At 34.2% G+C, this 13,704-nt stretch overlaps 1 protein-coding gene across 1 annotated transcript; it reads left to right on the top strand.

Annotated features, from left to right (window-relative positions):
• The first annotated feature begins 872 nt into the window (after nt 1–872).
• Nucleotides 873–12,718, top strand: LOC120356338. Its single transcript, XM_039445263.1, has 4 exons — nt 873–1,042; nt 7,470–7,595; nt 10,098–10,250; nt 12,649–12,718. Exons 1-3 carry the CDS (start codon nt 884–886, stop codon nt 10,248–10,250), a joined length of 438 nt encoding a protein of 145 aa, XP_039301197.1. The 5' UTR covers nt 873–883; the 3' UTR covers nt 12,649–12,718.
• The last annotated feature ends 986 nt before the right edge of the window (nt 12,719–13,704 follow it).

The following is a 13,704-nucleotide window of genomic DNA, read 5'->3' as shown; positions in this document are numbered from 1 at the left end:
ATATTCCAGCTTCGTGTAGAAAGTCTTATTAATTATTCAACTGTCAATAAATAGTTACCCAATTATCTATAACTATTAATTTAACTGTCAATTTTGTTCGTCGGTCCGGCTGCCTAAAAAGCAGTCGTCGGTCATGTCAGAAGCCCTGAAATTGATCAGTTGCGACCTGAAAACTCTGACACCAGACCTAGCCAGCCAGGTCACTCGATTTATTATCATTATTATTATTATTATTATAACTGCAATACAAATTTACAGATGTAAGAAATTCTTATCCAAGATTAATTGGAGCCTAGAAGAATATCATCACTAAATAGGTTTTCTATTATAAAATAGAAAATAATATTCGTTGGCTTTTATTGGTGGGAGTCCGCTGGAAGTTCCACCTCGTCTGAATATATCATTTAAAGCCGTCAATGGGCCTTACGACTGTCATACTTCAGCCGGGACCAACAATTTACGTGCCTATCCGATACACGGGAGTAACCTGTTTCAAAAACTTTTGGCTATGAGTGTAGAATTCTATTATAAAATAGGCTTGATAATAGAAGAATCTTAGAAGATATAGAAACATCATAGAAGATATAGAAACATCATAGAAGAATGTGAACACAATAAATATTGTTTTATATTATAAAGGTTTACTATTATACAGGCTACTTTCTAACCATTCTATATTATGATTATCAGCAATTCACTCTCACCCTCTCTGACTTTGAAAACGAATTCATGTTAATCCTTGGATTGGTTTTTTTCTTTGGTTTTGCAAATTCTAGTGAAATGTTCTAGAATAGTTACTGTACAGTACCCATATTTTTTTTTGAGGTTTATTATATTTGTTAACATTTTGTATGTTGTCTTTTTTCAGCAAAAAGTATCAGAAATGAAGAGCACCTCGATATCGCCTACCGAAGTTCCTGATAGTAATGCATTGGCTTCACTGTCATCTCTAGTCAATAGTCTACGTTCAAACTTGACTAATATCAATAATACATTGTCAAGTAAACTGCAATGGTCGTCAGAAGATGAACTACGAGATAGCGTAAGTGACATTTTGAATGTTTGTTCTGTTATATTTGATAGACGAGATAGCTTATTAAGATTTGTTTATGAAGTACGAGTTTTTTTTTCGTTCTGTTATACAGGGCGCGGCAGAGAAACTTCCTTTTTAAAAGTGAATAAAACTCTTTGTATGGATCAGAAAGTAGAGCTATTGAAGGATTAGACAGGGGAAATATTTTCCACCGATTGTATCAGGTATGTGCATATGCGGACGATTAGCAATAATTTCAAGAAGGAAAGAGTCCTGCAGGAAACGTATTGTTGCTAGAAAGAGAGGCCAATACGATTGGCTTGATAGTGAATGAAAGTAAAACGAGGTATATGAAAAGTTCAAGGAGTCAAGCAAGAAGAGCTCCACAAAACCTTCGAATTGGAAATAAAATCTTTCAAGGTGTAAGGAACTTCAGCTACTTGGGGGTGAACTGAATAACGAGAACAAGATGGGTTACAGCATAAGCAAAGAGTATGGCTGGAAATAGAGCATACTTCAGTAACATGAAACTTTGAAGAACAAGCTCATATGTAGAAACACGAACTTAGAATATATGAGAACCTTATTCGACCTGTTGTAACTACGGCTGTGAATCTTGGACGTTAATAAAAAGAAGACAAAAAGAAAAGGTAAAAACCATTTAGGAGTTTCTGAAAGGAAAATCCTAAGAAAGATTTATGGTTCAGTTAAAGAAGGAGAGAGGAATGGAGGAGAACTAATTCAGAGCTCGAGGCATTGATAAAAGGCCGAAATATTGTGAAATTTATAAAGGCACAGCGGCTTAGATGGTTTGGACATATCTGCAGAATGTACGAAAACAGAATGCCAAAAATAATATTCAAGGAGTGGCTTCATTCAAGAAGAAAGATAGGAAGGCCGAGAATAAGGTGGGAAGATGAAGTGAGAGACGATCTCCAAAAAATGGGAAATAGAGGATGGAGACAATTAACAGAGGACCGAGAAGCGTGGAGAGCTGTAGTGGAGGCGGCAAAAGCTCTATTGGGCTGTAGTGCTGAAAAAAGAATGGATCAGAAAGTTTGTATTTATTTTTTGTAATGTAGACACATATTTAAGTTTTTTTTGCAATTTGTATTGAATATCATATCAGGTAGGTGACGTCCCCAATTTCTCCATACACTGAATAACCGATTTCTGGCGTTTGTCATGACTTCTGCCAGAATTGGCAGGCTTTATTTTAGCAATTTCTTCCTAATATTGATTTGTTACATAAACAAAGGATTTGAAATCGGGAGATCGGCTAACCACTCCAAATCACTCCCAATTGAGTTGAGGCGTCCTGGAAGTGTTCCCTCAATATACAAATACAAATAAATTTTATTTCCATATTATAATATTCAATACTATTCAAAAATACAATATAATTTTATTTCCATATATAATATTCAAAAATGCAATATATGAAATTTTCTACAAATATTAATAAATTGCATTTTTCGGGAAATTAACCTATTCACTATGGGAAACCCATGTTCTAGAGTAGGTGTAGTAGTAACAATCAAATTTAGAGTGGGTGCAAATACATTGGGTAAGTGAGTTCACATATTGTTCGAAATTATGTTTTTCTATATTATGTCTTTCAGTTGTTGTGTTCCAGTTTTTTAACGGCGCATTTAAATTTTCTTGAGTTTTTCTATTATCTTGATGTGTACAGGAAGTAAATTGTGGTTTTTGGTACTAGTGGTTGAAGTGTTGTTTGGTAGGTTGCCTTCCTAGCCACGTTCATGATAAGGTCAGTGATGACAGTGGTTTCTGTTTTGAAAGCTGTCTTGGTTCTTGTGTAGTCTGCAAATAACTTCTGGGAGTAGAGTTGTCCTGTGTCCATCACACCAAAACTCATTGTAGAGCTGGTCTGACGGATAACGAGGTGGCTTCTGCTTCATTATTTAAATTATTAGTTTTTTGAAATTTTATAAGGGGGTCGAGGTGAACGTAGTTTGTTTCTCCCCATCCTACAATTCCAAGTCACGTTCAAAAAGGTCCTGCACAATTGCCATCTTATATGGATGAAAATAAAGATCATTATGAAGAATTCGTCTTACAAAACGATCGGAAAGTCCAAGATCAGAACGCTGTGGTGATAGGCAACATTAGGTGATGTGGCAACATTGAAACTCTCACTGCCTCAATGTTCTCAGGTGACCTGATGGGCTGAAGGACTTCAGTTCTTCGTCTTGTTGCACTTGCAGTTTGTCTGAACGTAGTGACCCAAGTAACAATTGATTTCCGGTGCCGAACGTAGCGATGAGAACCGGGACAGTAGTCAAAGGGGCTGAATTAAAGCAATTCGAAATGCGCGCGCTGGGTTGTGATCACAGAAAATCCGCTCGAAAAATAAGCCTCAACGGCTAATGCGCGCTACTCATTGTTCCAATGCATGATGACGACTGAACATGACGGGAAGAAAACTTTATAGTCTGACCTCTCTAACGTGACCAATTTTGCTATAATAATAACATTTTTCTTTCAACAAAAGTATAGCAAAACAATGTAATACAGTTGAAAAACGTCACATATAAATAACAGAAAATATCAGTCATAAAATAAAACTCTAATAACATATTTAACAATTCATGAAATTTGTAAAATTATAATAATAATTTTTCTAACTCTAACGAGAATTAGTCAACATCATAGAAAGCCGTCTTACTAAGAAAAGAATATATAGTTTTGTTTTGAATTGATTTTCCTCAACTATACTTTTCAAATCAGCCGGAAGTTTCGCATAAAACTTTTGTCCCCTATAAGTAGGTGTTTTCTCAAATACACTCAGCCTGTGCCTCTCACTGAAATGTTTTTGAAAACACAAATTTGAAATTGTCAACCACTTCTATATTTTATTTAATAAAAGTGGTTGACAATTTCAAATTTGTGTTTTCATTATGGAAAAGTACCACATCACTCACAACACAACTGTAAGGTGAAATGTTTTTCTTTCCCCTAGTGTTATAACCATGAGTATCCGAGTTAACTTGGAATGAATTCAACTTATCTTTCACATGTAATATTGTTTTGAAAATGTACAATGATGGAACAGTTAAAATACTTGGCTACTGAAAGACTCCCGACATGTCTGTGGAAATTTGAGCACCTCCTGGTATCTAATTGCGGACTTTTGCAAAACAAAAATTCTTTTAAGGTACACCCCCATAATTCAATGTCATAAGCAATGCAGGATCGTAGTAGACACTTTTTGCTGTTGTTTTAGGCACCCGTTTAACAATATTTCCAAATGCAAAAAGTGATCTACTCAATTTTAATAATTCTTGTTCACATGATCATAATCGAGCTTGGAATCCATCGACAAACCTAACATGTTCACAACAGTACAACTTTCAATGTTCGTTTCATCAAGTATTATGGTGGGGTTAAAAGGGTGATACTCTTATACTCAAAGCTAATGACATGACTTTTGTTTGTGTTCTACTACATCAGCTGACTGGATGTCGTTCACTTTAAAAAAGGAAGTTTTGCTGCCGCACCTGGTATTTGAACCACTATTACTAGATGATAGCGTTATTAAGATTTTTCTCATGAACTAAGAGATGTTTTCATTATTTTCGGTGACATTCTTATTTTTGTTCTGTTAAGGTGCGTATAGTCTTATGCGCCATGAACACACTTATTTCACCTCTCAGCTGATGCTATTCTTATTATATCTGTTTTTGCACAGGAACAGTAAGATAAAAATTATAATAAGCATAGGATCAGTTGATAAAAAGTGGAATGCGCGTGTTCGTGGCGCATAAGTCTGTTCGCTACTTCATATTTGTTTGTTTGCTTGTTTTCAATAGCTTCCTAGAGACTCATATCAGAGTATAGGAATTGTCAGAAGTTATAACACTCATGTCTGTCTGTAGTTTCTGCTCGTAAGCAGGTCCTTCTATATGGCAGCAGCCCTCCACTCTCTTCTATTCTCTGCCAGTCGCTTCGTTGCATAGTAGCTCATCCCCTCCTTGATGTCGTCCACATTTTGTATGTTCTTCTTCTTCTCTCTTCCCTGAATGGTCCCCTCCATGCATCCACCAACAAGCATTGCCGTCTCATCCAATGTCCCAGCCATCTCCTCTTTCTCCCTCTATCCATCCAGCAGACTCCTTCTTTCCCCGACCCTCCTCAACACCTCCTCGTTTGTAACTTTATCCCTACTGATCCCCCCATCCTTCTCATATCCACATTTCCAATGCCTCAAGCCTCCTTTATTCTCCTTTCTCAGCGTCCAAGTTTCTGCGCCATACAGTGCCACACTCCAAACATAGCACTTTATTAGCCTTTTCCTTAGTGTCTTGTCCAGTTGGCTACAAAGAATTCTCTTTTTCTTATTATGCTGTTTTTGCCATAGCAATTCTTACTTTGATTTCTTGTTGCATTTCATATTCTCTTTCATAACACTCATACGGTAACATAAAAAAGGAGAAGAAAATCACACAAAGGAACCCTCTCTACAAACTCTGCTCTGTGGTATATAACAAAAACTTAGTATTTTGATATAGAGTAGCGTTATTCAGATGTGTTATGAATTTACTCAAACAATGTGGGATTTTTGTTGAACCAATTCCAATACTCATTCAAATCTTTTGTGGGAACCAACCAATTTATTTCATAGAATGTACTCAACACAAGTTAGATTTGTCAATTGCACCAAATCAAATTCATATTACGATCTAAATTACGTCAGGGGCTCTCCACCAATAACAGTCTTTCGAACATTATTAACTATCTAAATGAGGGAGAAAAACAATTTGGATTAATTCTGTTCTATTCATTGAGTTGTGCTTGAAAAGAGATTTAAATTCTATTTATTTGATTGTATGTGAAGATAATTTGTGGTATTTCTCCTTAATTGAAATAATAAGACGGTGATGTTGTCAATAACCACATACAGTTCAATCCATAGAAAGCTGTCTCAAGTTTCAATCATCAAATCATTACTCCTGGACTGAAAATCAAGTGACGAAGCAGTGTGTGATAGCATAATCTCAACCTTTGGACAATGTCAACATTTTATCAAAATTTTTGGAGAGAATAATACAGGCTTAGCCTAGTTTTTCCTCCAATGTCATAATTATATATGATTGTAGTATTTTGTATAATAAAAGTTAACATTTTATCAAAATTTTTGGAGAGAAATAGTACAGGCTTAGCCTAGTTTTTCCTCCAATGTCATAATTATATTATGATTGTATTATTTTGTATAATAAAAAAATAAAAGTGGTAAAATACTCCTTGAAAATTTGTTCCGGAGTTTTCTAATAGAACGAACGTTAGCGAGTTCCTACTTTTGACTCAAGGCCAAAATCGATGTCCGTCTGTTTGTTCGATATGTTCTACAATAACTTTCGAACGATTTGATTAATCAGCTTCAAATTCTCAACACATACTCTTTGAACGATTATGCAGATTGAGTTTGGTGTTCAACGAAATTAAATCACTCTTCAAGGATATTATTCACTTATATGGAATCAAATTTAAAGCTCTACGAATTTAAAAATTATGAGCGAGTTCTCCAGCCAGGAGGGCTCACTAGTCTAAAGCTAAATATGTTCAAATAATAATAATTCTTCACGTATTCTTAAACGATGGACTAATTTCATACTAAATGCAATTCCTTGATTATTTTATTACATCCTATACTATTAAACGATCAAATTCTCTTGTATGTTTCTCTATATGTTTCTCTTCTCTATATGTTTAGATGTTTATATGTTTGTATTTCATCGGATCTCGAAAACGGCTCTAACGATTCTCACAAACTTCAGAACATAGTAGGTTTATAATATAAGATTCGATTGCACTAGGTCTCATCCTTGGGAAAAACTCGCTGAAGGACATTAAAAGGATAATTATATTCATCCTTGGGAAAACAGCTGATAATAATTATTTCGTCGCTGTTGGTGATGGAAGTGAGTGAGCGAGTCATGTGTGTGGGACTGTGTCAAAATTATGACTCAGAGTTGAACTTTTGTAATCATTCAATCAGGTACTTAGTGCCGGTTGCAAAAAAGCCGGGTTATTTCAATCCTGATTAATTCCAGTAGATCCATCTTTTGAAATGGTCTTCTCTGATTTGGTTCACGTTAAGTTAATGAGGATTAAAATTTAACCGGCTTTTGTGCAACTGGGCCTTTGTGAGGGAAATTTTTGCATTCCTCTGGGAATAATCTCAATTTACTGTGATTAGATAGAACATTTCTGTATGAATGTATTATGATTTCTTCTTTCGTAATAAATTGTTTATGCTTTTGTACTCCAGAGCGAAGCTCGGTCCCCGTATTTATAATATAAAAAAAATCGATGCTATTATAATTAAAAATAGTGTTTTTATATAAACATTCTATTGTATTGTTCTTTTTTCCATGTATCATAAATGATTCATTAATTACATCATTTTTTCCAGAAATTAATCCAATCTTTACGAGACATGACTGCAAATCTGAGTGCTCGAGTGACCACTTTGGAGTCGAAATCCAATGCGAAAGACTTGAAAACTTTACAAGTGAATTTCGACCAATTCTCTTTAAAGGTAAATTCAATTATCGTTTATCGTTAGTATTTAGTTCCTTATTATTAGGTTATCGACTGATAATTCGACATATTGTGGGACCGGACTCTACTCTGTTACCAATAATAATAATAATTAATAATTTATTTTTGTCAAAGAACAATTACAAAATTGCATTAGACAATGTTAGAGTACAGATGTTGAAAATCATTCCATAATGGAATAAACACACGATGTTTCGATGCTTTTTAATAATGTATATAACAATGCAAATGAGGGCTTGAGAATTGTAAAATCATGGTTTGATAGACATGTGATCACCATGAACCTGGAGAAGACTAAACTCCACTATGACGTTTACTCCTACTGAAATAGGTCAACCAGTACAAACCTTGTCTTTACAAATGCATTCTCACGCTTGGTTAAATCATGTGCCATTGCCCTTGTATTGAAAAGGTGAAATCCTTAAAATATTTGGGTATAATGATGGATGATCATATAAAATGGGATACTCATATTGATATATGTGCAGACGGCTTAAATATCTAATTATAGGTTTATAAACTAAATCAAATAGCTATGAAAATATTTTTTAAGCTTATGCGCATTCACTTTTCCAATATGGAATTGAGATATGGGGGCTGCTTATGATATCCATATGAACAAATTATTCACATTACAGAAACACCTTATCAGAGCTGCATATACAGGCCATTTTGTACCTTAGTAGACTTCTTTTTCAAGAATTCCAGGGCTTACAGTGAGGCAAACATATGTTAAAAGAATCATATTATTCATTAATAAGAATAGTGATACATTCAACTTAAGGAATAACCCATATAATTTGCGTCCCTCCAATCCATTAAAATTTGATATTGACTTTACCAGCTTAAGTGTATGTAGATGTCAGTTTGAATATCAGTGTTGCTTGTTTATAGATAAAGTCCCAACTGAATTCATTATCAATAGAATTACAAAATCCATAATGAATCTTATACTGGATTGGATTAGGATAAATGTTTATTTTAAATTATCTATATAATTATGTAGTGTTTTATTCTTTTATGTTATAAATAAAAAAAAAAAATTCATGGCTTACTTGAATTGGTCTTTTTAAGTTTGGTCATTTGCTTGTGATTTTGTTACTTAGTCTTATCGTTCGTAAGTATTGAGATGTGACCTGGTTTCAATAATTTTAGTTATTCTAGTGGTTTGAATAAGCTCTTTTTCTTTCTATTGACATGTTTGCTGTACCTAGTTGTTTGAACTCACTGCCGGCGCACAAGTTTTCTTTGCCGGTAGTGCCATTTTGTAAGTTAGCATATTATTTTATCAATCTGTATTATTTTATGGCAATTAAATGAATTTGAATTTGAATTTTGAATCTTTAGCAGAATAGTTTTATTGTACAAAATTTCAGTTTTGGTGCTCAGATTATTATTTTCAGTAGGTGGTATATTGAGATAAAACTCAACATGGTATCATGTTGGCGATGATGCTATGGCAGGAAGCTCTCCGATTGGCTGATTCTTGTTACGCCAACCCAATGAATGAATGAACCCAATAAATGAATTATTATTAATCAGCTAATAGGAGAGCTACCCGTCCTGTCGTGCCGTGCCGACTCATCTGCCAAAACGCCTCTTGTGCTCCTAGCCTTACTCGATTGCCTATTTCAAAAGCAAGAACATTCTCAAATGAATCCCAATCACAATTGATTAATTTGAAACCTGTAGTTTTTTAAATCTCCTCCACCTAAGTGTGCATACTGTCCGTGTATTTTTTATCCAGCGCTGAATTGGCTACCCGTCCTGTCGCGCCGTGCCGACTCATCTGCAAAAACGGCTCTTGTGTTCCTAGCCTTACTCGATTGTCTATTTCAAAAGCAAGAACATTCTCACATTCTCAAATGAATTCCAATCACAATTGATTAATTTGAAACCTGTAGTTTTTTAAATCTCCTCCACCCAAGTGCGCATACTGTCCGTGTATTTTTTAATTGGATGCTTTGTCCATATTTATCAACTTAACAGTTTTCTAGGTCACGCTTCAAGGTGTATTTGAATCTTTTTTTCAGATGATGGTCGGTTCAATGATTCTCTAGATCACGCTTCAAGGTGTATTTGAATCTTTTTTTCAGATTGATGGTCGGTTCAATGATTCTCTAGATCACGCTTCAAGGTGTATTTGAATCTTTTTTTCAGATTGATGGTCGGTTCAATGATTCTCTAGATCACGCTTCAAGGTGTATTTGAATCTTTTTTTCAGATTGATGGTCGGTTCAATGATTCTCTAGATCACGCTTCAAGGTGTAATTTGAATCTTTTTTCAGATTGATGGTCGGGTCAATGATTCTCTAGATCACGCTTCAAGGTGTATTTGAATCTTTTTTTCAGATTGATGGTCGGTTCAATGATTCTCTAGATCACGCTTCAAGGTGTATTTGAATCTTTTTTCAGATTGATGGTCGGTTCAATGATTCTCTAGATCACGCTTCAAGGTGTATTTGAATCTTTTTTTCAGATTGATGGTCGGTTCAATGATGTGAATAACAAAATAGGTGAACTTCAGGAAAAGTGTTCCAAACTAGAAAACAACACTGCTCATTTAGAAAATACTGTAAATAATATGCGACTATCGTACAGTATGGATTCATCAGCAGCTACCACGGTGTAGGTGAGTACATCTGACAAATGATTACACAGATGTGTGGAGAAGCCAGTCTATTGCGTATTTCCATAAGGTCCATAGTTTCAATCAGGTACTTAAGGATGAGAACAACAACTTTGTAGGTGAGTACATCTCGATCATCCAAAATTTATTTGAAACTTTCATTTTAATACTAGTAGTTCTGTGAACAGTAGACCTCACGCGCAGTATTCTCATCCACAAGTACCTGATTGAAACTATGGACCTTATGGAAATACAGCAATAGACTGGCTTCTCCACACATCTGTGTAATCACTTGTCAGCTGATTTATAATGAATAATTCTATAATCTGATTTTTACTCTAATATTGGCTTATGAAGGAGTTCTTTTTTCCTTTTATATTATCCTTGAAATGCAAAATTTCCAAAAACCTTGTATATACGTCGACGCGCAAAAAAAGGAACATACCTGTCAAATTTCATGAAAATCTATTTCCGCGTTTCGCCGTAAATGCGCAACATATAAACATTTAAACATTAAGAGAAAATGCCGTCAACATAAATCTTAGACCTCACTTCGCTCGGTCAATTAGCATTGTACTGTACAACAACCCAAACAGCCATTAGTCGTTTATACACCAATAATCGCCGACACGACAGGACAGAATTACTTTGATGGACAGTATTAGAGGAACTGTGGTTATTACTGCGCGAGGTCTACTGTTCACAGAACTACTAGTATATGTGCTACAATACTTTCAGTTACCTAAAAATAAAGTGACCTTGAAAATAGTTTCACCTTATGTATCCATTTTGTATAGGGCTACTTGTAATATAAATAGTAAGAAAAATAAAAATCTCAGTACCCTTTTTGAATTATTTATCCCACATGTTTCAGCATTGATGCCATTTTCAAGTGATATTAAGTAAATAAATAAATACTGCTGGAAGATTCTTATTTTTGATATGTTAGTGTATTCATATGATTTTATGAACTAGGACTGTCCATTTGGATTTAAACTAGTGACCCCCTGGGTCGGAGAACTCGCTCAAGAACTGTTGTATTGTAACCCGCAACTTTTAGTTATACAGTTGATGAAAATCATGAAACAGCTGAATATTTCTCTAATAAGAATAATTTGACAGTAGGTTTCATTGGTGATTTTATTTGGAATGAAAAATTACTCTCGCTTCAATCTTTGATCCTCATATTATTATATTTATTTATTCATATGGCTTTTATCGGCAGAGAGATCCTTTTGGATGTTCTGCCTTGCCGTATTACCCAATGTCATTTCCTATCAACACTCAAGTTTATAGGTTATATATTGGGTTCTCCATGTTTTCTCACTAAAAATTTGCACTTTCACTTCTGAGTTCTATTTTAAAGTTTAAATTAAGAAACTTATTTCTAAACACAAATTCGTATTTGAAAAGCATACAAATGTAAAATGTGATGATAATATTGAAAGATGAAAATTTCACATTACATTTTTCATGGCAACCAACTCATATTATATGAATCCAAATTCATTTTTTGAAATGAGAAGGTGGTCATGTGTTACATGATTTCGATACAGAGTTCCAAGAGAAATAAAAGTGCGGCAGCGAAACTTCCTTTCAAATATTGATAGAACTCTTTGTATGGATCAAAATGTTGTTTTTTTTTGTAATGTGATATATAAAGTTTTGTTTCAATTAGTTTTGAATGTCAGAAAGAAAAATTTATGGTTTGACTCAATGGCGTCACTTAAAAAAATCAGGTATCGCTGCCGCACCCGTATTATTACATATGTACACCGTGATTCAAAAAGAATACCACAACTTTGAAAATTGATAACTCTGCAAATAATAAACGGAGAGTAAAGCACTATCTGTCATCGATTTGAGGAAGCTCTGAAGTTTTTTTAGTTCCTTATTTAGTCCCATTGGCACTCATCTGTCCGTGCCTATTTGAATGAAAACTATCCGAGGCAATGGATCGGCCGCCAAGCAGCTCGAGACAGAGCACTTCATCACTGGCCTCCAAGAAGCTCTGACCTCTCCCCCTGCGATTTTTATGGGGTACGTTAAAGATAAGGTGTATCGACCGCCTCTACCAGCTAACATTGAGGAGCTCAAACAAGAAATAACAGCATCTATACAAACTGTTACGCCCAATATGCTACTGAGGGTGTGGCACGTGCTCGAGTATCTTATTGTATCACTCGAGGTCTGGAGGGGTCACATTGAACATTTGTTGAACTTGTTTTTCTAGGGGGAAAAACTTATTTTAATACTCTTAATTTTGATTTACAACCCAAGTTTCTATTATGTTTCCTTGATTAAATACAGATTTTCAAAGTTGTGGTATTCTTTTTGAATCACTCTGTATTTTGACGATATGCTTTTTTGAATCTTTATCTCATCTTATCTTGTTTTCCAGATGCTGTTGATCAACCATCAGAAAAACTAAAACCTTCGAATGTAACTGAACCTTGATCTTTTAATGTATATGAAAAAATTGTTAGATGATTACCATGTAAATCTAAGGTTTATTATAATATTATTCGAGTGGGTCTTGATCATTTTAAATTGTATATTAATTAGAAATATCTCAAGTAGAATGATGTTCTATTTTCAATGAAAATGCACTACGAACTGTTCTATGATATATTAAATATAATACTCGTTTGCCAAAAAGAACTCCAATTTTACTAGAAAATTATATTTTTAAAGACAGTGACTATTGTTGAAATATTGATATAAGAAAAATCTACTATGACATCAGTTTTCATATTGAAATAAGGTTATCACATTTCAAAAAGAAACGTGAAAATAATGACATTGAACGTTAGAATCAAGTAAGTACAGTAGCTTATTATGTAAAGCCGCTATCATCACATTCCAAAGAGCTTTATTCATTTAGTTCAGTCTGATTTATTTTCGAATAAAATAAATCTTTAGATTACAGTATCTCAAATTATTTGTATTTGCAGTTTTTATTAAAATGTAGGTGGAGGAAAAATGTTGTGTATATCACGAGTGAAAAATGTTTTATCTCTCTGGAAAAATTGTTGCCCTCGGCTTCGCCTCGGGCTTCAAACTTTTCCCTCAGGGAGAAAAAACAGTACTTTTCACTCTAGATATACAGATAACTATTTCTGAAAGTAATATTCAGCTTAAAATTTATACCCGCTGTTATTTCCAAATTTTAGAAGTATTCTTCACTTTCTGTGTACTAACAAAACCTTTTTATGATTTAGATAGTCATTAGAATGATAGATTTGGTCTAAATTATTGTCTTGTAGATGTACTAGGGGTCGATTCAAAATTTCTGTCCATTTGTGACTCAACTATTACAAAAGAATTTGCCTTTGAATTGGATTTGTCTTAATTTGAGGAAAACCATGCAATATTTTTGGCGATGAAAGTGATTGATGAATTGTGGAATATGAATGAATGTAAATTTGCGATGATATTCCTTTATACTCGTTGGTGA

The sequence above is a fragment of the Nilaparvata lugens genome, unplaced genomic scaffold, assembly GCF_014356525.2.
Source record: "Nilaparvata lugens isolate BPH unplaced genomic scaffold, ASM1435652v1 scaffold6517, whole genome shotgun sequence".
Classification (NCBI taxonomy): domain Eukaryota; kingdom Metazoa; phylum Arthropoda; class Insecta; order Hemiptera; family Delphacidae; genus Nilaparvata; species Nilaparvata lugens.
Note: the sequence above shows the minus strand (reverse complement) of the source record. Positions and strands in the feature narration are given on the sequence as shown.